Below are 27500 nucleotides of genomic sequence, written 5' to 3'. Positions count from 1 at the left end.
AACTCATGTTATTAGAATTATTATTATTATTGGTGCTTAAATTGAATCTTCAATTATCCGTGGCTTCTCTTATCCGCAATCTGTTCATCAGCACACAGTTTACATTGAACTGAATGCAGCGCGGGTAGTACATGTATGTGTATTATGTATTTGCTGCTCAGAACGTCAGGAAACTTGTAGTGCGGCTCACATACGATCCACATGTAGCGAAGTATGAATTCTGTTACGGTCACCTATTTACATACATCCGATCCACGTGTCCACACATCTTTTAGCGGATCAGTTCTGGACACATGGAGTGGATAAGAGAGGCACTGCTACATGTGTATGCAGCAATGGGACAAATCATCTCCCGACTCCACAGTGCTTTGGTACGAACATGATCTCGGTCATGATAACAGCTGCATATTGGACTAGTGCAGAGCGTAGCCATGGCAATAACCATATCACAGTAGAGTGACTTGATCATCTTTGTCGCAGAGTGACACTATCCAGTACAGGTTACCTGTCACATTTTGAATGGTTTCCGTGGCACCCGTTCTCTCGTGGTATCCAGTGAGGGTACGGTGGTCATGATCCACAGTGAGTCAGCTGTACATGGCTCCCCTTCCACTTCTGTTGTTTTCATGGCTTTGTCCAAGGTTCCATCTATCCACGAAAACATACGCAACAGGTCAACATCATCCGAACCTGATTGCAGAATGAGCCCAGCACTCTCCACTTGTGCAACACACTCTTGAAGGCGATTCAGCTGCTTTTCCAGTGGTATCAGCTTCTTTGACCTCATGGCATCCAGCTCCGCGAACAGATCTGATTCGCGTTTCTTCAATATTTCAACCTGCTCCTTGATAACGTCGGTGACCTTAGCAGAAGCACATTCTGTTTGTTCATTCAGTGCTTCAATGTTCCTGCTAACATTTCTCATGACTTTGTTGATGACACCATCAGATTCGGATGTGCAGCTAGCTAGCTTTTCAGAAAGCTTGTCACGGGACATTTGACCAGCACTGGGGATGTCCAAGACTTGATGATCATGTTTGTGTGAAGGTGCCAGCTTGCATCTTGGGCACAGAATCTGGTTACATTGGACGCAGAATCGATCCAACTTTTCATTTGAGTGCACCGCACACTGGGGATTTCGTTGGCCACGTGGTCTGCCTGTTGATCCTGCACAGCTAGACATGGTAGACGAGGAGGTGGCAATTCGGATGAGCGGTTTCACAATATGCCCTTTGGTTCCTTTGTTCAGAGAATGGACGCCGGCGTGTGCCTCACACATTCTCACATGGCAGTTCTCACAACTGCTTGTTGCCGCAGTATCGTCTCCGCATTCTTCGCATGCAGATATCGCCTGACTCTCATCATTACCCGCTACACTCAGCTCCAGATTTCCATGGAGCACAACACTTGGCAGTGACCGTAGCGGCTCCATACCAACAGGCAGCTGCGTGGAGGAGAAACATTGCGGACACTTGATTGATCCGTCGAAGTCGATGCTATTTTGCACACAGGGAACGCATAGCGTGTGCAGACAGGAGATGTACTTTAGTCTGTTTAGAGTTGTGTTCGATGAGCCACAACCATAGCACTGAGCAGTCGACATTGTCCGCTGTTTACGTTTGGTAGCCAACTGCTGCGACTTGAAAAGACAACCTTCGGAGCTTCTTGCTACATCATTGTAATAATGGCTATCCTGCTCAGTGGCGCGGACTGCGCAACCGCGGCTTAACAGACAGTCAGTCACCATGCATGGTACATGGTCACTTGACTTGAGACGAAACAAGTTGAGTATGCACCGAGGACAACACGACGCCGCGCGCTGCGTGCCATGCAGGGAGTCGTAGACCATGCGCATATGCATGCATGGTAGACGTCTCACCTACACGGCTACAGCTACATACGACTCCCTACACTACAGCAGGCCCTGGACTGGTAGTGCCATGGCTATCGGTTTGAGACACGTCATAATTATTTGACTCCATTATGTTCACATGTACAATGATTATGTAATTGTTACCTGTCCTTGGTGTAGTTGTACGGGTAGTCACGTCAGGGAGTATTTGACGACTACCTGGTTAGCACTAGCAGTGCTGTAGATCAGGTAGACTAGAGAGTCAAAGAGTTGGTGGACAAGCCGTTGATTATTCACTCTCATTGTAATATCAAAAAGTATTCTTTCTAGACCAAAGAGTGGTATATTTGATAACATTTAATAACGATAGAAATTTCCAGACGTTTCGTTGTTCTGAACAACATCGTCAGTGGATAAAGAACTTTATCCACTGACGATGTTGTTCAGAACAACGAAACGTCTGGAGAAATTTCTCTTTAATAACGATAGAAATTTCTCCAGACGTTTCGTTGTTCTGAACAACATCGTCAGTGGATAAAGAACTTTATCCACTGACGATGTTGTTCAGAACAACGAAACGTCTGGAGAAATTTCTATCGTTATTAAATGTTATCAAATATACTACTCTTTGGTCTAGAAAGAATACTTTTTGATAAGACTAGAGAGTGTAGTACAGTCAGATCTCGCTTATTCGGTCTTCTTTTATCCGGATCCCTCGCCATCCGGAAGAAAATCGTTGGGTACCGATTTACAGCATATGCCATGCATACATACAGTATGTGTGTTCGATTATCCGGTTCCCTCGCCTATCCGGATATTTTCGTGGAAAACGGATGTGTGCGGTTATGTGAGGTCTGACTGTACGTTATATTTTCGTGGAAAACGGATGTGTGCGGTTATGTGAGGTCTGACTGTACATGTAGTAGCTTTGATCAGACTCAGACTCTCATAGCTAGCCACGGCATGAGTGCAGAGCAGGGAGTCGTAAAATATTGTGCAACTCTCTCGTGCAGAGGCTAGTCACCAAGCATGGCCTAATCCGCACAACACCCACCCTCCTCTTGCCCCCAATGCTCCATACACTCGTTCCACTGCCACTCCATATGTGTACATGCGCATGCACAACCAATTCCTTGCACGTTTGGACAGTGGTTGATCTCATCAGTGACAAGAATGAACAACAACATGTAGTGGCAGACGGAACATAACGTTACAACAGTATCAACCGTGACCATACCATACATGGCATAGCCGTTTGGTCAGGTTCTATGTACATGTACATGTATAGTGTACATCAGATTGACAAGAACATATTCATTTGAAATAATATTCTTGCTGAATCTCCACGTGCAGTCAGTGCCGTATCAATGATTCAAAACGCTGCATATAATAACTAGACATAGAGTAATTTGAATGCCACCAAGTTATTATTATTACTGCTGCTTCAATTTTTGAATGCAGCGCGGGTACTACATATACATGTACATGTCATTGCTGCTCAGAACATCAGGAACGTAGTGCTCACATACGATCCACATGTAGCGAAGTATGAATTCTGTTACGGTCACCTATTTACATACATCCGATCCATGTGTCCACACATCTTTTAGCGAATCTGTTCTGGACACATGGAGTGGATAAGAGAGGCACTGCTGACAGTCACATGACTATACATGTATATGCAGCAATGGAACAAGTCATATCCAGACTCCACAGACTCAGTGCTTTGGTACAAACCGTGATGACTGTCGTCATGATAACAGCTGCATATTGGACTAGTGCACAGTGAGAGCCATGGCAATAACCATAATCACAGTCGAGTGACTTGATCATCTTTGTGGCAGAGTGAGACTATCCAGTACAGGTCACCTGTCACGTTTTGAATAGTTTCCGTGCTACCCGTTCTCTCGTGGTATCCAGTGAGGGTACGGTGGCCATGATCCACCGTGAGTTGAATTATGTCACCAGTCTGCCACGGCTGACCAAGCGCTGTGCCATTGTGAAAAGGGAGTGAAGTAACGCCCCACCACCCATAACACTGTAACTGATCTTGTTGGCAGGTTTCCAAATTTGGAACACTGGATGAGCAGGCAGAGAGAAAGATACCGCCGCCGGCTGTCCTATCTATCCTCACCTTCTGTGTAGTACTGTCAGTGTGCATGCATGTTGATCAGTGTAGTACACACTGATGCATAGCCCCCTGTAGACGCGACGCACTTGACAGAGGCTCCATCACCTTCAATCGCCAAATGACTGCTACAGCGGGCTGCATCGAACACCGGCTTTGTCATAGCACTAACGAGCAGCCCATGTGGACTTCCTTGCAAGTGACAACCAGCAACAGTAGCTGCCACAGTGTGTAGACCAGCTGGCAGTGATCCCTGATCAATCTGAACACGTCCAGGTAATGATTCACACTGAGTGTCCAAACTAAACACCTCCTCATCATCACAGCTCTTCACAGTGACTCTAATGGCGATGTTGTCAAGTTGTGCTTGGCTAACAACGGTGGCCAGGGGAGGATTATATGAAGCGTCAGTTGTGGTGGCTGAAGAAGAAACCATATCCCTCCTACACGCATCCAGTTGGAGACGAAGAACGACATCGTCATGAGTCGCTACTTTAGCAGGACATTCCAGTACGGCACGGTCAACCACATCCAGAACAGCTCCACATTTCTCAATGCCATTCTCCAGTTCCGTGGTGTCGGTACTGACAAAGACGATTCCACCAGCTGTGCATGGCTCCCCTTCCACTCCTGCTGTTTTCATGGCTTTGTCCAAGGCTCCATCTATCCACAGAACCATACGCAGCAGGTCAACATCATTCGAAAGTGACTTCAGAATGAGCCGAGCACTCTCCACTTGTGCAACACACTCTTGTAGGCGATTTAGCTGCTTTTCCAGTGGTATCAGCTTCTTTGACCTCATGGCATCCAGCTCCGCTAACAGGTCTGCTTCGCGTTTCTTCAATCTTTCAACCTGCTCCTTGATAACGTCGGTGACCTTAGCAGAAGCACATTCTGTTTGTTCATTCAGTGCTTCAATGTTCCTGCTAACATTTCTCATGGCTTTGTTGATGACACCATCAGATTCGCATGTGCAGCTAGCTAACTTTTTAGAAAGCTTGTCACGTGACATTTGACTTGCACTCGGGATGTCCAAGACCTGATGATCTTGTTTGTGTGAAGGTGCCAGCTTGCATCTTGGGCACAGAATCTGGTTACATTGGACGCACAATCGATCCAACTTTTCATTTGCGTGCAACGCACACTGGGAATCTCGTTTGCCGCGTGTTCTGCCTGTTGATCCTGTACTGCTAGACATTTTAGACGAGGAGGTGGCAATTCGGATGAGCGGTTTCACAATATGCCCTTTGGTTCCTTTGTTCAGAGAATGTACGCCGGCGTGTGCCTCACACATTCTCACATGGCAGTTCTCACAACTGCTTGTTGCTGGAGTATCGTCTCCGCATTCTTCGCATGCAGCTATCGCCTGACTCTCATAATTACCTGCTACACTCTCCAGATTTCCATGGAGCACAACGATTGGCAGTGACCGTAGCGGCTCCACACCAACAGGCAGCTGCGTGGAGGAGAAACATTGCGGACACTTGATTGATCCGTCGAAGTCGATGTTATTTTGCACACAGGGAATGCACAGCGTGTGCAGACAGGAGATAAACCTTAGAGTTGTGCTCGATGAGCCACAATCATTGCACTGAGCAGTCGACATTGTCCGCTGGCTAGTACGTTTCAGTGCCAACTGTGACTTGAAAAGTAAACGTTCGGAGCTTTATTTCTTTTTTCGACTAGGCCTTTCGAACCATTACTTTCAAGTAAGTTGAATACAGCAAGCGAGTCCTTATCAAGCCAACTAGGTGTATCCGGCACTTATACTAAGTTATAGGCGGTCAGAACAGTGACAAAAATAGCACCGAACTCTAAGAAAGGGCTGGTGGCTGGTGCCGCCAACTACACAGAGAGACATACATAGCGTATTATCAAACAACAGTAGGGACCACGGTACTACAAAGTACAATGTGAAAACAGTTCCAAGCAAAACAGTGATAACTACTGTCTAAATGACCAGACTCTTCCTGATACTTTCGCACGTGCTTCTTCTGCAGTGACTGTACACACAGTTCACAGTGCCAATGCCGGCAATGGTTCATCATGAATTTATGATTAGGCGTCGGCCTTCGCTTGGGTGTAGGTACTAGACTTGGTCTACACGGCCCTCCAGCATAGGATAGCACAACAATAATGAGATTTGTTGCGCGCACGCGCTTTAATAGCGCTTGAATAATAGAGAGGTTGAGATGCACGTTATTTCTGACGTGACGCGAAAGTTCCGCTCGCGTTATTTGCTCGCACGTCGAAAATCAACTCGAGTGCGAGTGACCTGCTGCTCACGTGATCACGTCGAAAGTTGGAGTTTTACGCCAAATTTTACGTGAAATTGCGCGTCACGTCGGAAATAACGTGCATCTTAACCTCTCTATTGTCGTGAAGTCACGTGTAAGCTTCACCAAGACCAAAGCCTCAAAGGCTTTGGCAAAGCTATGGTATGGAGTATGGTAGTGAATGCCCGTCGCCACCATCCGGCCTTTTACTGTTTTAGAGTTGCCTGAGGGTAGCATTGAGCTGGTGCCTGATTTTACGTATCTCGGCAGTTGTATTTCTTCGGATGGCCAGATGACTGCTGAGATCTCGGCTCGCTTGGCGAAAGCTTCCCGAGCATTTGGCACATTGCGCTCATCTGTCTTTTCCAATCGTGATCTCTCCGTCAAGACGAAGGTGCAGTACGTATATTCGGCCGTTGTCTTGTCAACGCTGCTGTATGGTTGTGAGACCTGGGCAATGAAGGCCGTGGATGTTCGTCGGCTTGCAGCCTTTCATCACCGCTGCGTTCGCTTCCTGCTGGATATTCCCAGAGAAACACAATGGCAAGAGCACATCTCCAACACCACTCTCCTTGAACGAGCCAAGGTGCAGCCGATCGAGGAGACACTGAAAACGCGTCGACTCCGCTGGTTAGGCCATGTTGCTCGAATGGATGACTACCGTATGCCAAAGACTATGTATCTCCTCTTCGGCGAACTGAACAAGACCCGGCCACGTCATGGGTCCCGGAACTTAAGCGGTGGCGGGACAATTATGTTGTGTCGGACGTGAAGGACCGCCAGATAGTGGGCTGGTACGACCTCGCCCAGGATCACAGAGAGTGGAGATCAGCATGCAGCACCATTCCTGCGACCGAGCCCATCACCTTTCGTTTGCAATTGTGGAAAGCGCTATCGCCGTCGCCAGGACTTGACTCGTCACGCCCGATTCTGCTCGTGACTTGAACACTGCTGGTCCCTTCGGGACCTGCTATTATCTCCGGATGCGCATATTGTATTGAAAATGGTGTGTGTGCGTGAGTTCCGGTACCTGGGTGCTGTTATCCATGATTCTGGCCGATCTCACAAAGATGTATGGACCCGTGTTTCATCTGCTTCCTGTGCTTTTGGGGCGCTCCGTCATGCTGTCTTCAATGACCACAATCTCTCTCTGCGCACCAAGCGTCTGGTTTTCGAGGCCTGTGTTCTGTCCTTACTGCTCTATTGTGCGGAGACGTGGGTACCGCTGCAAAGTGATGTGCAACGGATCACGTCCTTCTACTACCGGTTGCTTCTTTCCATCATGAGTGTTGCACAGCGGGATGTGTGGGACTTGAAGATAGCCAAGGACACCATCCTGAAAACATGGAATGCAGCAAACCCACTGGATATCCCCGACCGCCTCTTGCAGAGAAGGCTGGAATGGCTTGGGCACTTGTACGCATGCCTGAGGAGCGGATGCCGCGGATGTTGTTGTTTGGCGCACGTGCGGACGTTCAAAGAAAAGGTCAACACCCACCTGCGCCTTACCCGCTGGGAGTGGGCAACGGACAGGCTATGAATCAAAGAAAAAAGACGAAAAAAAGCTCTAACTCTGTTCCCTCCTCCATTCACTTCGTTGACTCTCTGATAACTTCTTATTGTGCATACTTTTCCCCGTAATCCCCAGTTATCTACCCCCCCCCCCTGCGTATTTTCTGTAATCTTTTGCTTTGTGGAGCGCTTGGGTTCCATATGTCCCATCGCTGCCTTGCTGCTTTGTGCCGTCAAATGGTGTGTGTTTTTGTAAAATAAATAAATAAATAAAAAACATTGCTGCCGCCACGCCCAGCGTGTGGCCCGCGGAAACGATGGCGAGACGAGGGTCGACCTGCGACGAATAAACATCGCCGACGGGTCATGGTTTGACACAGCGCAGGACCGATCTGAGTGGCGGCAAGCTTATCGAGCAATACAACCAGCTCAGAAACAGGCCCGGGAGATAGTCTGCGAGGTGTGCCGGCGTGCATTTGCGCCGGCAGCAAGATATAGCCCGCCACAAGTGCATCATGGGACGGCGTAAACCAGTCCAGCAGCAAGCAAACAGCCGCCAGTGCTCCCAGTGTCACCGATGGTTTCGGAGTGCGGGTGGCATTGCAGTCCATCGCTGTGCCCAGTCCAGTTCTGCCCCGAATGTTGCCAATGCCACAAGCTCTTCACCTCAGGTTACGCCTATGTATTCGGAAACCGTACTGTACCGCTCACTTTCCCATTTGTGAACGTTGCTGTAAGTCGATCCGGGGCTTTGCTATCCACAACTGCAACCGATCCACCAGGCGCCCAACTGCTGATGAAAGGGACAAGTTCCAATTGCAATGTCAGAATTGCCAGAGGCGTTTCAAAAGGCGAAACGGCTTATCCCGTCACCAACGCTCATGTCTCCTCTCGTCTCCGTCTCGCTCAACACGCGACCTACATGGCAGTGTATACCAGGACCAGGACCAGGTGTGTGTATGTGTGTGTGTGTGTGTGTGGTGTGTGCGCGGTGTGTGTGTGTGTGTGTGTGTGTGTGTGTGCGCGTGTGTGTGTAGGTGTGTCTTCAACTTTCTTAATTGAAGTGTACTGAAGTACATACCTGTTGACCGATGAACTATTTTTGGCTATAGTAACTCGTGTGTAATCAATGGTGCGAGTGAAGCCTTTATCAGATCCACTCTCATTTAGTCACCCACACTAGTAGCAAGTATTACCTTCACTGGGGCCAGGGGTAACTACAGTTGGATCCCAGGATGGATATCCTAATGCCGCAGATCCTTTTTCTGCACCTTGTCCTCACCCACTAGTTTAGGACTATTAGATGTGGTGGGGCCATGAGTGGGATCATTTCCAAATCCACCCGGAGTTTGGGAATTTCAAGGGGTGTCCGGCATTGGGCGGTTCAATAGCCAATTGAGTCATCTTTCCAAGATCCCTCTTTGAGTGTCTTCCCACTCAGGCTAACGGGGAGACCCACGTAACCAGTTTTGGCAGTAAGCAAGTACAAGTGTGTGTGTGTGTGTGTGTATGCGTGTGTGTGTGTTCGAGTGTGTGTGTGTGTGCGCGCATACGTGTGTGTGTGTGGTGTGTGTGTGTGTGTGTGTCCACATGCAGTACATGTACATGATGTACATGTACGTGCACTTACCCACAAACATGTACCCTCTAGACACAGCAAGATTCTTATCTATCACAGCAGGCAACCAATGATGTAAGGCTAACCTGTGGCAGGGACAATAGGAACTCAATGAAAATCAAAACAACTGAAGCCTGAACAAGTGACAGCATGGAAAGCACGTTAAAAGCATGTTAAAAGATACTCAAGGCAGCATGCTCTACAGCAAAAGCAACGTCTTGTCTACAGTGGTTGATCTCATCAGTGACAAGAATGAACAACATGTAGTTGCAAACGGAACATAACGTTACAACAGTATCAACCGTGACCATACCATGATGGCATAGCCGTTTGGTCAGGTTCTATGTATATGTACATGCACAGTGTACATCAGATTGAGAAGAACATATTCATTAGAAATTATATTCTTGCTGCATCTCCAAGTGCAGTACATGTCTGAGAATAGTTTAAAAAAAGTTTAAAAATATTAACGTGACACTGACCAGTTCTGGGTAGCAGAGAGGCTGACTTGCTCACAAAAAAAATTAAACTTGCACATGAACAAGAACAAGACAGTATAAAAATAATTTCGAAAGGACTGCAAGCAGTGTAATGACTTGCAGCGCATGACAACATGTACTTGGCTTGACGCCTGATTCACACAAGACGTGTAATCGAATGCACCCTTGTGAGACATCCAAGCTAATCTAGATGCTAATCTAAATGGCTAAGGTCTAAAAGCCCTACTTGTACTACAGAACTATTCCACGGTATCAACTGGCTTCACTTACATGTATGTGCAATCTGTTCATCAGCACACAGTTTACATTGAGTGGTATGAAGCATGGGTAGTATATCATGTACATGTATTATGTATGTGCTGCTCAGAACGTCAGGAAACTAGTGCGGCTCACATACCAACCACATGACGCTACATTGTAGCGAAGTATGAATTCCGTCAGTCACCTATTTTCATACATCCGATCCACGTGTCCACGCATCCTTTAGCGAATCAGTTCTGGACACATGGAGTGGGTAAGTGAGGCACTGCTGTATGTATATGCAGCAATGGGACAAGTCATCTCCAGACTCCACAGTGCTTTGGTACAAACATGATCTCCATCATGATGACAGCTGCATATTGGACTAATGCAGAGTGTAGCTATGGCAATGACCACATCACAGTAGAGTGACTTGATCATCTATGTCGCAGAGTGACACTATCCAGTACAGGTTATCTGTCACATTTTGAATGGTTTCCGTGGCACCCGTTCTCTCGTGGTATCCATTGAGGGTACGGCGGTCATGATCCACAGTGAGTTGAATGATGTCACCAGTCTGCCACGGCTGACCAAGCGCTTTCCCTGTATGAAAAGGGTATGAATTTGGGCCATACCACCCGTGACACTGTGATCGGTCTTGTTGGTAGGTTTCCAAATTTGGAACACTGGATGAGCAGGCAGAGAGAAAGATACTGCCCCTGTCTGTCCTATCTATCCTCACCTTCTGTGTAGTACTGCCAGTCTGCTTGTTGATCGGTGTAGTACACACTGATGCGTGGTTGCTTGAAGAGGTAGTGCACTTGACAGAGGCTCCGTTACCTTCAATCGCCAAATGACTACTACAGCGAGATGCATTGAATAATGGTGCCAGCGGAGCATCAGCAACAACCTGCAAGCCATGTGGACTTCCTTGCAGGTGACTGCCAGCAACAGTAGCTGACACAGTGTAATGACCAGCTGGCAGTGATCCCTGATCAATCTGAACACGTCCAGGTAATGATTCACACAGAGTGTCCAAACTTAACACGTCTTCATCATCACAGCTCTTCACAGTGACTCTAATGGCGATGTTGTCAAGTTGTGCTTGGCTAGCAACGGTGGCCAGGGGAGGGTTATATGCAGCGGCAGTTGTGGTAGCTGAAGAAGAAGCCATGTTCCTCCTGCACACATCCAGTTGGAGACGAAGGACGACATCATCATGAGTCGTTACTTTAGCAGGACATTCCAGTACGGCACGGTCCACAACATCCAGAACAGCTCCACATTTCTCAATGCCATTCTGCAGTTCTGTGGTGTCGGTAGTGACAAAGACGATTCCACCAGCTGTACATGGCTCCCCTTCCACTTCCGTTGTTTTCATGGCCTTGTCCAAGGTTCCATCTATCCACGATAACATACGCAACAGGTCAACATCATCCGAATCTGACTGCAGAATGAGCCCGGCACTCTCCACTTGTGCAACACACTCTTGAAGGCGATTCAGCTGCTTTTCCAGTGGTATCAGCTTCTTTGACCTCTTGGCATCCAGCTCCGCTAACAGATCTCCTTCGCGTTTCTTCAATCTTTCAATCTCCTCCTTGATGAAGTCAGTGACCTTAGCAGAAGCACATTCTGTTTGTTCATTCAGTGCTTCAATGTTCCTGCTAACATTTCTCATGGCTTTGTTGATGACACCGTCAGACGCGGATGTGCAGCTAGCTAGCTTTTCAGAAAGCTTGTCACGTGACATTTGACCAGCACTGGGGATGTCCAAGACCTGATGATCATGTTTGTGTGAAGGTGCCAGCTTGCATCTTGGGCACAGAATCTGGTTACATTGCACGCAGAATCGATCCAACTTTTCATTTGTGTGCACCGCACACTGGGGATTTAGTTGGCCACGTGCTCTGCCTGTTGATCCTGCACTGCTAGACATGGTAGACAAGGAGGTGGCAATTCGGATGAGCGGTTTCACAATAATTATGTCCTTTGGTTCCTTTGTTCAGAGAATGGACGCCGGCGTGTGCCTCACACATTCTCACATGGCAGTTCTCACAACTGCTTGTTGCCGGAGTATCGTCTCCGCATTCTTCGCATGCAGATATCGCCTGACTCTCATCATTACCCGCAACACTCTCCAGATTTCCATGGAGCACAACACTTGGCAGTGACCGTAGCGGCTCCATACCAACAGGCAGCTGCGTGGAGGAGAAACATTGCGGACACTTGATTGATCCGTCAAAGTCGATGTTATTTTGCACACAGGGAACGCACAGCGTGTGCAGACAGGAGATGTACTTTAGAGTTGTGCTCGATGAGCTGCAACCATGGCACTGAGCAGTCGACATTGTCCGCTGTTTACGTTTGGTAGCCAACTGCTGCGACTTGAAAAGACAACCTTCGGAGCTTCTTGCTACATCATTGTAATAATGGCTATCCTGCTCAGTGGCGCGGACTGCGCAACCGCGGCTGAACAGACAGTCAGTCACCATGCATGGTACATGATCATGATGATCACTTGTCTTGAGTATATATGCACCGAGGACAACACGACGCCGCTGCGTGCCATGCAGGGAGTCGACTAGTCGTAGACGCATATGCATGCATGGTAGACGTCTCACCTACATAGATCTACGACTCCCTACACTGTACACTACAGCAGGCCCTGGACTGGTAGTGGTACATGGTGCCATGGCTATCGGTTTGAGACACGTCATAATTATTTGACTCCATTATGTTCACATGTACAATGATTATGTAATTGTTACCTGTCCTTGGTGTAGTTGTACGGGTAGTCACGTCACACGTCAGGGAGTATTTGACGACTACCTGGTTAGCACTAGCAGTGCTGTAGACCAGGTAGACTAGAGAGTGTAGTACAGTCAGACCTCGCTTATTCGGTCTTCTTTTATCCGGATCCCTCGCCATCCGGAAGAAAATCGTTGGGTACGAGAACCGATTTACAGCATATGCCATGCATACATACAGCACGTGTGTTCGATTATCCGGTTCCCTCGCCTATCCGGATATTTTGGTGGAAAACGGATGTGTGCGGTTATGTGAGGTCTGACTGTACATGTAGTAGCTTTGATCAGACTCCGACTCCGACTCTCATAGCTAGCCATGGCATGAGTGCAGAGCAGGGAGTCGTAAAATATTGTGCAACTCTCTCGCGCAGAGGCTAGTCACCAAGCATGGCCTACTCCGCACAACACCCACCCTCCTCTTGCCCCCAATGCTCCATACACTCGTTCCACTGCCACTCCATATGTGTACATGCGCATGTACAACCAACTCCTTGCACGTTTGGACAGTGGTTGATCTCATCAGTGACAAGAATGAACAACACCATGTAGTGCCAGGCAAACGGAACATAACGTTACAACAGTATCAACCGTGACCATACCATACATGGCATAGCCGTTTGGTCAGGTTCTATGTACATATACATGTATAGTGTACATCAGATTGACAAGAACATATTCATTAGAAATAATATTCTTGCTGCATCTCCACGTGCAGTCAGTGCCGTATCAATGATTCAAAAAACGCTGCATATAATAACTAGACATATAGTAATTTGAATTCCACCAAGTTATTATTATTACTGCTGCTGCTTCAATTATTGAATGCAGCGCGGGTACTACATATACATGATGTACATGTACATGCTGCTCAGAACATCAGGAATGACTATGTAGTGCTCACATACGATCCACATGTAGCGAAGTATGAATTCTGTCAGTCACCTATTTACATACATCCGATCCATGTGTCCACACATCTTTTAGCGAATCTGTTCTGGACACATGGAGTGGATAAGAGAGGCAGTGCTGACAGTCACATGACTATACATGTATATGCAGCAATGGGACAAGTCATATCCAGACTCCACAGACTCAGTGCTTTGGTACAAACCGTGATGACTGTCGTCGTGATAACAGCTGCATATTGGACTAGTGCAGAGTGTAGCCATGGCAATAACCATATCACAGTCGAGTGACTTGATCATCTTTGTGGCAGAGTGAGACTATCCAGTACAGGTCACCTGTCACGTTTTGAATAGTTTCCGTGCTACCCGTTCTCTCGTGGTATCCAGTGAGGGTACGGTGGCCATGATCCACCGTGAGTTGAATTATGTCACCAGTCTGCCACGGCTGACCAAGCGCTGTGCCGTTGTGAAAAGGGTGTGAAGTAATGCCCCACCACCCATAACACTGTAACTGGTCTTGTCGGCAGGTTTCCAAATTTGGAACACTGGATGAGCAGGCAGAGAGAAAGATACCGCCGCCGGCTGTCCTATCTATCCTCACCTTCTGTGTAGTACTGTCAGTGTGCATGCATGTTGATCAGTGTAGTACACACTGATGCATAGCCCCCTGTAGACGCGACGCACTTGACAGAGGCTCCATCACCTTCAATCGCCAAATGACTGCTACAGCGGGCTGCATCGAACACCGGCTTTGTCATAGCACTAACGAGCAGCCCATGTGGACTTCCTTGCAAGTGACAACCAGCAACAGTAGCTGCCACAGTGTGTAGACCAGCTGGCAGTGATCCCTGATCAATCTGAACACGTCCAGGTAATGATTCACACTGAGTGTCCAAACTAAACACCTCCTCATCATCACAGCTCTTCATAGTGACTCTAATGGCAATGTTGTCAAGTTGTGCTTGGCTAACAACGGTGGCCAGGGGAGGATTATATGAAGCGGCAGTTGTGGTGGCTGAAGAAGAAACCATATCCCTCCTACACGCATCCAGTTGGAGACGAAGAACGACATCGTCATGAGTCGCTACTTTAGCAGGACATTCCAGTACGGCACGGTCAACCACATCCAGAACAGCTCCACATTTCTCAATGCTATTCTCCAGTTCCGTGGTGTCGGTACTGACAAAGACGATTCCACCAGCTGTGCATGGCTCCCCTTCCACTCCTGCTGTTTTCATGGCTTTGTCCAAGGCTCCATCTATCCACAGAACCATACGCAGCAGGTCAACATCATTCGAAAGTGACTTCAGAATGAGCCGAGCACTCTCCACTTGTGCAACACACTCTTGTAGGCAATTTAGCTGCTTTTCCAGTGGTATCAGCTTCTTTGACCTCATGGCATCCAGCTCCGCTAACAGGTCTGCTTCGCGTTTCTTCAATCTTTCAACCTGCTCCTTGATAACGTCGGTGACCTTAGCAGAAGCACATTCTGTTTGTTCATTCAGTGCTTCAATGTTCCTGCTAACATTTCTCATGGCTTTGTTGATGACACCATCAGATTCGCATGTGCAGCTAGCTAACTTTTTAGAAAGCTTGTCACGTGACATTTGACTTGCACTCGGGATGTCCCAGACCTGATGATCTTGTTTGTGTGAAGGTGCCAGCTTGCATCTTGGGCACAGAATCTGGTTACATTGGACGCACAATCGATCCAACTTTTCATTTGCGTGCAACGCACACTGGGAATCTCGTTGGCCGCGTGTTCTGCCTGTTGATCCTGTACTGCTAGACATTTTAGACGAGGAGGTGGCAATTCGGATGAGCGGTTTCACAATATGCCCTTTGGTTCCTTTGTTCAGAGAATGTACGCCGGCGTGTGCCTCACACATTCTCACATGGCAGTTCTCACAACTGCTTGTTGCTGGAGTATCGTCTCCGCATTCTTCGCATGCAGCTATCGCCTGACTCTCATAGTTACCTGCTACACTCTCCAGATTTCCATGGAGCACAACGGTTGGCAGTGACCGTAGCGGCTCCACACCAACAGGCAGCTGCGTGGAGGAGAAACATTGCGGACACTTGATTGATCCGTCAAAGTCGATGTTATTTTGCACACAGGGAATGCACAGCGTGTGCAGACAGGAGATAAACCTTAGAGTTGTGCTTGATGAGCCACAACCATTGCACTGAGCAGTCGACATTGTCCGCTGGCTAGTACGTTTCAGTGCCAACTGTGACTTGAAAAGTAAACGTTCGGAGCTTTATTTCTTTTTTCGACTAGGCCTTTCGAACCATTACTTTCAAGTAAGTAAGTTGAATACAGCAAGCGAGTCCTTATCAAGCCAACTAGGTGTATCCGGCACTTATACTAAGTTATAGGCGGTAAGAACAGTGACAAAAATAGCACCGAACTCTAAGAAAGGGCTGGTGGCTGGTGCCGCCAACTACACAGAGAGACATACATAGCGTATTATCAAACAACAGTAGGGACCACGGTACTACAAAGTACAATGTGAAAACAGTTCCAAGCAAAACAGTGATAACTACTGTCTAAATGACCAGACTCTTCCTGATACTTTCGCACGTGCTTCTTCTGCAGTGACTGTACACACAGTTCACAGTGCCAATGCCGGCAATGGTTCATCATGAATTTATGATTAGGCGTCGGCCTTCGCTTGGGTGTAGGTCTAGACTTGGTCTACATGGTCTACCATGGTCTACACGGCCCTCCAGCATAGGATAGGATAGCACAACAATAATGAGATTTGTTGCGAGATGCACGTTATTTCTGACGTGACGCGAAAGTAACTAGTTCAGCTCGCACGTCGAAAATCAACTCGAGTGACCTGCTGCTCACGTGATCACGTCGAAATTTGGAGTTTTACGCCAAATTAATTATTTTACATGAAATTGCGCGTCACGTCGGAAATAACGTGCATCTTAATGGGGCTGTTAAGTGTGACGTCACGGCTCCTTCGATACGCATAGCAACGGAGAGCACTGGGGACAAACAAAAGTCGCGTCCTCTGGATGGAACCAGATGTCAAGGGCAACAGCATCTAAATGACTGGAGAGACAGTTGTTTTTCTTTGCTTTTTCTTCAAGCGATTGTTGTCGCTCTTTACTCCTTGTTCTTTCCTCTACAAAACTCCTGTAGTCGTCGAGTGCCTTCATGATGGCTGTGAAATTGGCTGCCCACAGTAAAACTCCGTGTTTGAGAGTGCTTTGAAGATGTTTCGCGTCCTGATGGATCAAAGTATGAGCGCTCCTTGTGGATTCGATTATATATAGGTGAGTTGTTCAAGAAATCAGTGTCTTCTTTCTGTCTCTGCCCTCACGCTGGCACAATATCAGCCTCTATATCCATGACAGCTCGTACCTCCCGTAAACTGCATGACTTAGATATATTTTCGCCCTCCGTGGTGATTGAAGACCCATGGAAGAATTTATTATGTTCAGAATGATGTCCTAAGAATATAAAATAAAATAATTCTAGGGAATTGTCATAGGGTATTTTTGGAAGGATGGAGACAGAGAGAGAGCACTGTTTGAAGTGTTTGTCTCACTGTAATTACTCCAGATTATTGAATGTTGTATGATCTACTTCAAAAAGAAGTACTCTATATTTTCCATAATGTTTTTTCCTGATTTGCGGGATCTCTTCTTTTGCTGTTTGCGTGTTTACAGGAAGTGGCTGTCTGGTGTAACTGCACCAGATCCTGGGGAAATTAAGTCAGATGCAGAGGCAGGGTCGTCCAGTGATGCAACACTGCCGTTCTGTGTGCAACGTTACCGCTAATACCCCCGGCGAAAACACAAAAAAGACAAACACGTGAAAAGACTACAGTATTGACCGTTCTTTTACGTAAATGCAGGACTGCTCCGACAGTCGATAATCGAAACACAGAGCACCAGCATGATGTTTTCATATTGGGAACTGTTCTGTCGCGCACACACACTGGTGCAGAAGACTGTATCATTGTTCACAAGACTGTTGTTATTCTTCAAGACTGAGGGGCCGTTTACATGAGAAAAATAAGCCCGGGCTTATTCAACCCTAGGCTTACGATAAGCCCGCCTTGATCAGTCACCCAGTCATTTTAGAGCGCGCGTTTACATGGTCAGGCGGGCTTATTCAGCTCGCCCCGAGCTGAACTAGCCCTACCCTTGACCCCCGAGCTTATCCAACCCCCAGGGCTTACTTTGTCATGTAAACGGTCAAGAAGGGCTTATAAGCGAGTTTTTCCGTATTTTTCGATTTTGCCTCGTGAACCTGAGAGAATGTGGCCGTGGACAGTGCGTCTCTTTTATTTATTTCTTGGTATGTTTTCTTCTGGTTTTTGTCCAGTGGAAGGTCCTAGCCCATCCTTCACCTTCTCGAAAAATAAGTGACAATTGGAAAGGCAGTAGAAACCCGAGCCGGCATTTCTTGATCCAAATTTCATCAAACACGAACATTTACCACTGCGTTCCTGCGCGATTTGAAAAATATAATGCGCGCAGAACTCGCAGTCACTCACCTGAACTCAGCCCCGTACAACCGTCATGTAAACGGTTGAAAAATAAGCCCGAGGCGAATAAGCCCGGGCTTATTTTCCTTATGTAAACGGCCCCTGAGTAGCACCGACTCTTCTTGTTCCAAGTACTACTAAAGAAAACTCTCTCAATGCATTACAGCGCAGCCAAACAAAAGGTACCGCAAAAACCTTATGCCGCACGCACAAGAACACAACAACCAAAAAAGCTACACGGTGCAAAACTGGCTCAGCGAAACTGACTCGAGCGGAACCTAAATCGGAGCTCGCCGCCCAAATACATTATTACATGAGGCATCGAGGTGCAACCAAGCTGAGCACATACATGGATAGCGATATTACCAAGAGCTAAGGTCAACACAGAGAACAGGCAGTATGACCGCAATGGCCTCGACCACAGCTAGAGGACGAGAAAGCAGACCGCAACTGAACAGGAACCACACAACAGCTCAATTCTCAAGCCCAAAAATTGATGAATACAAATACAGAGCGACGCAACAAGAGGTCATCCGGCAACCAAACAAACCTGGGTCTAATGCACTGAATAGTCCTGAAATACGCAGGCCAGACAAAGCAGTGCAAGCACATAATGTTACAAGGTACATGCATTGCAGAACAAAGTGTAACCAACGATACACAGGGTTATAGCTGCACACTTGTGCATGTGCTCGCTCAGCCCAAGAACACACGATCATGATGATAGAAACAATCCGGGGGAAACACGCTAACACCGAAGTAAGCGTCAACACGTAAATAGTGCAGCTCTGAAAAAATTACATTGACATGAACATTGGTGTGTCGAGTAGTATCAGGCTTGAATAATCATCCAACCAAGACTTCATCAGGTCCCAGACACTGAGATCGAACGCCGAATGTGAAGTGCATCTAGCCTTGAACCTGTCGCACAAGGCACACACATATGGCAAAATGACATCCACTCTGATTATTTCCAGAGGCCAATCATGACAGAACACAGAAATGAAACCACGGGCTCAACCAAGTAAACGCAAAGGAAGTTAGTCAAAATAATCCATGCAGTGCTCTTTTAATTGCAGCGCTGATTGCAGTGTTGCGTCATAGCCCGATACCCGCTGAGCACAGACACAACTCCATTCGTCAGGGGCAAGACATACTCTTTTGGAATAAAGTCATAAAGTACAGCGTTCCAATGACATTACGGACACCTCGTGTAAATGCATGGTCTGTTCATCTGGCCGACTCGGCCACGCATGAGAGTGTGTGCATGTACATGCGCGCGCGCACACACACACACCATGTATTCGGTGCGTATGGTGTACCAGTTGCGGGACAATGAAGATGGAATCATTATCATGATGTTACATGTACACAAGAGTACATAACCCCCCAGAGTGTGCAACGCCTGATCCAGCTCTGCATAGGGTCTTGGTCGAGCGGAATCGGATCTTTGCGTCATAATACCGTACACATCTGAGGGGAACCCGGGGAGTCGCGGGTACTCTTGGATCAAAAACAATGGTGCCCTGCCTCGAGACCGGCCTTGCGCTGGTGTGGAGTGTACGCATGACATCAGAAGATCCGATTCCGCTCGACCAAGACCCTATGCAGAGCTGGATCGGCGTTGCACACTCTGGGGGGTTATGTACTCTTGATGTACATCTACAGTGTATGTTTGAGTGTAAAGTAAATTTTATTTTATTGGACATTTCTTCGACACAACTAATTACTTACTTCACATGTTCGCATTTCTCATAATCGATCCACCTGCACTCCGTATCAGTCGAGGAAAAATTCTCCCAGATATACACTAGTCACCACAGCCATGTGATGACATTGGGATGGGCCCCAAGCAGTGCACGATTGCACTCTCCAGTTACAATAAATTTGGCCAGATTATCTGTGAAGACAAAATGCAATGCATAGCGCCAATCGATGGATGAAGAGAGAGTTTGTAAATACACATATCTTTCCACTTGTTCAGGAGCTTACCTTTTGGAGTTCACATCGTTTACACGATCTCTCATGCTGTCTTGCACCTTGGTTTTGTTGACCATGGATACGCCAACCCAGAAAACATTCTACAGGAGCTACTAATGCAGAGCGTTTTTCACGCTCGATCTCGGCGATCTACCTTGTCACGCCAATAAAATCCTCCATGACACTGGCTACAGTCACAAGAGACGTCTCAGTAAGGTAATGAGCACGACAACATCGTCGAGATCAAGGACAAAGAGAAAACAAAACACTCACTGAAAACAGCAAAGAAGAAACGAAGAAATGTACACGATTCCTATATGTTGCCACTGACAACTGGGTCGGTGGGGACGACGCTACTTTTGTTTGTCCCCAGTGGGATCGTTGCTATGCGTATCGAAGGAACTGTGACGTCATCACTTAACAGCCCCATTAATCTCTCTATTGTCGTGAAGTCACGTGTAAGCTTCACCAAGACCAAAGCCTGCAAAGGCTTTGGCAAAGCTATGGTATGGAGTATGGTAGTGAATGCCCGTCGCCACCATCCGGCCTTTTACTGTTTTAGAGTTGCCTGAGGGTAGCATTGAGCTGGTGCCTGATTTTACGTATCTCGGCAGTTGTATTTCTTCGGATGGCCAGATGACTGCTGAGATCTCGGCTCGCTTGGCGAAAGCTTCCCGAGCATTTGGCACATTGGCGCTCATCTGTCTTTTCCAATCGTGATCTCTCCGTCAAGACGAAGGTGCAGTACGTATATTCGGCCGTTGTCTTGTCAACGCTGCTGTATGGTTGTGAGACCTGGGCAATGAAGGCCGTGGATGTTCGTCGGCTTGCAGCCTTTCATCACCGCTGCGTTCGCTTCCTGCTGGATATTCCCAGAGAAACACAATGGCAAGAGCACATCTCCAACACCACTCTCCTTGAACGAGCCAAGGTGCAGCCGATCGAGGAGACACTGAAAACGCGTCGACTCCGCTGGTTATGCCATGTTGCTCGAATGGATGACTCCCGTGTGCCAAAGTGTATCTCCTCTTCGGCGAACTGAACAAGACCCGGCCACGTCATGGGTCCCGGAACTTAAGCGGTGGCGGGACAATTATGTTGTGTCGGACGTGAAGGACCGCCAGATAGTGGGCTAGTACGACCTCGCCCAGGATCACAGAGAGTGGAGATCAGCATGCAGCACCATTCCTGCGACCGAGCCCATCACCTTTCGTTTGCAATTGTGGAAAGCGCTATCGCCGTCGCCAGGACTTGACTCGTCACGCCCGATTCTGCTCGTGACTTGAACACTGTTGGTCCCTTCGGGACCTGCTATTATCTCCGGATGCGCATATTGTATTGAAAATGGTGTGTGTGCGTGAGTTCCGGTACCTGGGTGCTGTTATCCATGATTCTGGCCGATCTCACAAAGATGTATGGACCCGTGTTTCATCTGCTTCCTGTGCTTTTGGGGCGCTCCGTCATGCTGTCTTCAATGACCACAATCTCTCTCTGCGCACCAAGCGTCTGGTTTTCGAGGCCTGTGTTCTGTCCTTACTGCTCTATTGTGCGGAGACGTGGGTACCGCTGCAAAGTGATGTGCAACGGATCACGTCCTTCTACTACCGGTCGCTTCTTTCCATCATGAGTGTTGCACAGCGGGATGTGTGGGACTTGAAGATAGCCAAGGACACCATCCTGAAAACATGGAATGCAGCAAACCCACTGGATATCCCCCACCGCCTCTTGCAGAGAAGGCTGGAATGGCTTGGGCACTTGTACGCATGCCTGAGGAGCGGATGCCGCGGATGTTGTTGTTTGGCGCACGTGCGGACGTTCAAAGAAAAGGTCAACACCCACCTGCGCCTTACCCGCTGGGAGTGGGCAACGGACAGGCTGTGAATCAAAGAAAAAAGACGAAAAAAAGCTCTAACTCTGTTCCCTCCTCCATTCACTTCGTTGACTCTCTGATAACTTCTTATTGTGCATACTTTTCCCCGTAATCCCCAGTTATCTACCCCCCCCCCTGCGTATTTTCTGTAATCTTTTGCTTTGTGGAGCGCTTGGGTTGCAATGAAGCCGAGACCCTATGGTCGGTCAAGCTGCCCCTGCCTCTCCCCCACTCCTGCCATTCCATATGTCCCATCGCTGCCTTGCTGCTTTGTGCCGTCAAATGGTGTGTGTTTTTGTAAAATAAATAAATAAATAAAAAACATTGCTGCCGCCACGCCCAGCGTGTGGCCCGCGGAAACGATGGCGAGACGAGGGTCGACCTGCGACGAATAAACATCGCCGACGGGTCATGGTTTGACACAGCGCAGGACCGATCTGAGTGGCGGCAAGCTTATCGAGCAATACAACCAGCTCAGAAACCGGCCCGGGAGATAGTCTGCGAGGTGTGCCGGCGTGCATTTGCTCGGCAGCAAGATATAGCCCGCCACAAGTGCATCATGGGACGGCGTAAACCAGTCCAGCAGCAAGCAAACAGCCGCCAGTGCTCCCAGTGTCACCGATGGTTTCGGAGTGCGGGTGGCATTGCTGTCCATCGCTGTGCCCAGTCCAGTTCTGCCCCGAATGTTGCCAATGCCACAAGCTCTTCACCTCAGGTTACGCCTATGTACTAGTATTCGGAAACCGTACTGTACCGCTCACTTTCCCATTTGTGAACGTTGCTGTAAGTCGATCCGGGGCTTTGCTATCCACAACTGCAACCGATCCGCCAGGCGCCCAACTGCTGATGAAAGGGACAAGTTCCAATTGCAATGTCAGAATTGCCAGAGGCGTTTCAAAAGGCGAAACGGCTTATCCCGTCACCAACGCTCATGTCTCCTCTCGTCTCCGTCTCGCTCAACACGCGACCTACATGGCAGTGTATACCAGGACCAGGACCAGGGTTGTGTGTGTGTGTGTGTGTGTGTGTGTGTGCGCGGTGTGTGTGTGTGTGTGTGTGCGCGTGTGTGTGTAGGTGTGTCTTCAACTTTCTTAATTGAAGTGTACTGAAGTACATACCTGTTGACCGATGAACTATTTTTGGCTATAGTAACTCGTGTGTAATCAATGGTGCTAGTGAAGCCTTTATCGATCCACTCTCATTTAGTCACCCACACTAGTAGCAAGTATTACCTTCACTGGGGCCAGGGGTAACTACAGTTGGATCCCAGGATGGATATAATGCCGCAGATCCTTTTTCTGCACCTTGTCCTCACCCACTAGTTTAGGACTATTAGATGTGGTGGGGCCATGAGTGGGATCATTTCCAAATCCACCCGGAGTTTGGGAATTTCAAGGGGTGTCCGGCATTGGGCGGTTCAATAGCCAATTGAGTCATCTTTCCAAGATCCCTCTTTGAGTGTCTTCCCACTCAGGCTAACGGGGAGACCCACGTAACCAGTTTTGGCAGTAAGCAAGTACAAGTGTGTGTGTGTGTGTGTGTGTGTGTGTGTATGCGTGTGTGTGTGTGTCCGAGTGTGTGTGTGTGTGTGTGTGTGCGCGTACGTGTGTGTCCACATGCAGTACATGTACATGATGTACATGTACGTGCACTTACCCACAAACATGTACCCTCTAGACACAGCAAGATTCTTATCTATCACAGCAGGCAACCAATGATGTAAGGCTAACCTGTGGCAGGGACAATAGGAACTCAATGAAAATCAAAACAACTGAAGCCTGAACAAGTGACAGCATGGAAAGCACGTTAAAAGCATGTTAAAAGATACTCAAGGCAGCATGCTCAACAGCGAAAGCAACGTCTTGTCTACAGTGGTTGATCTCATCAGTGACAAGAATTGAACAACATGGAGTTGCAAACGGAACATAACGTTACAACAGTATCAACCGTGACCATACCATGATGGCATAGCCGTTTGGTCAGGTTCTATGCCGTACATGTACAGTGTACATCAGATTGAGAAGAACATATTCATTAGAAATTATATTCTTGCTGCATCTCCAAGTGCAGTACATGTCTGAGAATAGTTTAAAAAAAGTATAAAAATATTAACGTGACACTGACCAGTTCTGGGTAGCAGAGAGGCTGACTTGCTCACAAAAAAAATTAAACTTGCACATGAACAAGAACAAGACAGTAAAAAAATAATTTCGAAAGGACTGCAAGCAGTGTAATGACTTGCAGCACATGACAACATGTACTTGGCTTGACGCCTGATTCACACAAGACTGTATTCGAATGCATCCTTGGGAGACATCCAAGCTAACCTAGATGCTAATCTAAATGGCTAAGGTATAAAAGCCCTACTTGTACTACAGAAGTTCCAGAACTATTCCACTGTATCAATGAGTCGATGGCAATGCTGCATATTAGTAGTACCAAGAGTAGATAAACAGGCACACTCTTGGGTTATGTACTCTTGGTAGTACAGATATTTTCAATGTTAAAAGCTATTTTAATCTGTGCTTCGGTTATTCCTGGCTTCACTTACATGTACAGTCAAACCTCTTTAGGACGAACACCAAGGGAGCGATGGAATTTGTTCGTAATAACGGGAGTTCTTCTTATCCATATGTTATACCCAGTGAATAGACAGGGATTTATCCAATACAGCTATGAGCACTAGTTCTTCTAAAGCGAAAGTTTGTCTTATCAGTGTTCTTCAAGGTCTCACTGTATGTGTAATCTGTTCAGCAGCACACAGTTAACATCAAGTGGTATGAAGCATGGGTAGTCGATCATGTACATGTACTATGTATGTGCTGCTCAGAACGTCAGGAAGCTTGTAGTGCGGCTCATATACCATCCACATGAAGCGAAGTATGAATTCTGTCAGTCACCTAAAAATACATCCGATCTACGTGTCCACACATCTTTTAGCGAATCTATTCTGGACACATGGAGTGGATAAGTGAGGCACTGCTGTATGTATATGCAGCAATGGGACAAGTCATCTCCAGACTCCACAGTGCCTTGGTACAAACATGATCTCCATCATGATGACAGCTGCATATTGGACTAATGTAGAGTGTAGCTATGGCAATGACCACATCACAGTAGAGTGACTTGATCATCTCTGTCGCCGAGTGACACTATCCAGTACAGGTTATCTGTCACATTTTGAATGGTTTCCGTGGCACCCGTTCTCTCGTGGTATCCAGTGAGGGTACGGCGGTCATGATCCACAGTGAGTTGAATGATGTCACCAGTCTGCCACGGCTGACCAAGCGCTGTGCCATTGTGAAAAGGGTGTGAAGTTTGGCCCCACCACCCGTAACACCGTAACTCGTCTTGCTGGTAAGTTTCCAAATATGGGAAACTGGATGAGCAGGCAGAGAGAAAGATACTGCCGTTGCCTGTCCTATCTATCCTCACCTTCTGTGTAGTATTGCCAGTCTGCTTGTTGATCTGTGTAGTACACACTGATGCGTGGTGCCTGATAGGCGTAACGCACTTAACAGAGGCTCCGCTACCTTCAATCATCACTGACTGCTACAGCGAGATGCATCGAACAATGGTGCCGGCTGAGTATCAACAACCAGCAGCCCATGTGGACTCCCTTGCAGGTGAATATCAGCAACAGTAGCTGACACAGTGTAATGACCAGCTGGCAGTGATCCATGATCAATCTGAACACGTCCAGGTAATGATTCACACAGAGTGTCCAAACTTAACACGTCCTCATCATCACAGCTCTTCACAGTGACTCTAATGGCGATGTTGTCAAGTTGTGCTTGACTTCCAACGATGGTTGGAGGAGGAGTACATGAACTGGCAGTTGTGGTATCTGTAGCAGAAGAAATATCAGTACACGCATCCAGTTGGAGACGAAGGGCGACATCATCATGAGTCGTTACTTTGTCAGGACATTCCAGTACGGCACAGTCAACCACATCCAGAACAGCTCCACATTTCTCAATGCCATTCTCCAGTTCTGTGGTGTCGGTACTAGCAAAGACGATTCCACCAGCTGTGCATGGCTTTCCTTCCACTCCTGTTGTTTTCATGGCTTTGTCCAAGGTTCCATCTATCCACGAAAACATACGCAACAGGTCAACATCACCCGAACCTGACTGCAGAATGAGCCCAGCACTCTCCACTTGTGCAACACACTCTTGAAGGCGATTCAGCTGCTTTTCCAGTGGTATCAGCTTCTTTGACCTCTTGGCATCCAGCTCCGCTAACAGATCTGCTTTACGTTTCTTCAATCTGTCACTCTTCTCCTTGATAAAGTCGGTCACCTCAGCAGAAGCACATTCTGTTTGTTCATTCAGTGCTTCAATGTTCTTCCTAACACTTCTCATGGCTTTGTCGATGACACCATCAGATTCGGATGTGCAGCTAGCTAGCTTTTCAGAAAGCTTGTCACGTGACATTTGACCAGCACTGGGGATGTCCAAAACCTGATGATCTATGTTTGTGTGAAGGCGGCAGCTTGCATCTTGGGCACAGAACCTGGTTACATTGCACGCAGAATCGATCCAACTTTTCATTTGTGTGCAACGCACACTGGGGATTTCGTTGGCCATGTGCTCTGCCTGTTGATCCTGCACTGCTAGACATGGTAGATGAGGAGGTGGCAATTCGGATGAGCGGTTTCACAATATGTCCTTTGGTTCCTTTGTTCAGAGAATGTACGCCGGCGTGTGCCTCACACATTCTCACATGGCAGTTCTCACAACTGCTTGTTGCTGGAGTATCGTCTCCGCATTCTTCGCATGAAGATATCGCCTGACTCTCCAAATTTCCATGGAGCACAACACTTGGCAGTGACCGTAGCGGCTCCACACCAACAGGCAGCTGCGTGGAGGAGAAACATTGCGGACACTTGATTGATCCGTCAAAGTCGATGTTATTTTGCACACAGGGTACACACAGCGTGTGCAGACAGGATATATACTTTAGAGTTGTGTTCGATGAGCCACAACCATGGCACTGAGCAGTCGACATTGTCCGCTGGCTAGTACGTTTGGTAGCCAACTGTGACTTGAAAAGTAAACCTTCAGAGCTTCTTCCCACATGTACTTTGAGCGTCTTGCTCAGTGGCTCGGACAGTACTGCGTGACCGAGGCTGGACAGAAACTTGAGTGAGGACCTAGGAGTTAGGTCAACACGGGTTGTCCATGCCATGGGGTGCCATGCCCATGGTTGTCAGTTTGAAGCACATCATTTGGATTACATAATCAATGTGTACTGACTGCAGACTGCAGATCTACTACTAGTACATGTACTAAAAGGTGT

The 27500-nt window shown here is 47.6% G+C and overlaps 1 protein-coding gene and 1 long non-coding RNA gene across 2 annotated transcripts; both read right to left on the bottom strand.

Moving 5' to 3' along the window:
• Positions 1 to 508: 508 nt before the first annotated feature.
• Positions 509 to 1603, bottom strand: LOC135816556 (E3 ubiquitin-protein ligase TRIM33-like). The gene has a single exon (XM_065329752.1). It carries the CDS (start codon positions 1601 to 1603, stop codon positions 509 to 511), a length of 1095 nt encoding a protein of 364 aa, XP_065185824.1.
• A 17221-nt stretch (positions 1604 to 18824) lies between these two features.
• Positions 18825 to 20731, bottom strand: LOC135816591 (uncharacterized). The gene is made up of 3 exons (XR_010553398.1): positions 20342 to 20731; positions 20084 to 20249; positions 18825 to 19270 (listed from the first exon to the last, which is right to left on the bottom strand). It is a non-coding gene; the product is annotated as an uncharacterized LOC135816591 (long non-coding RNA).
• Between the last annotated feature and the right edge of the window lie 6769 nt (positions 20732 to 27500).

Source organism: Sycon ciliatum, chromosome 5 (assembly GCF_964019385.1).
Source record: "Sycon ciliatum chromosome 5, ocSycCili1.1, whole genome shotgun sequence".
NCBI lineage: Eukaryota > Metazoa > Porifera > Calcarea > Leucosolenida > Sycettidae > Sycon > Sycon ciliatum.
This window is presented reverse-complemented; position numbering and strand designations above follow the sequence as displayed.

Bases quoted from the DNA above. Each gene is read 5' to 3' on its own strand.
- LOC135816556 (XM_065329752.1), bottom strand. From the start codon at position 1,603: ATGTCGACTGCTCAGTGCTATGGTTGTGGCTCATCGAACACAACTCTA.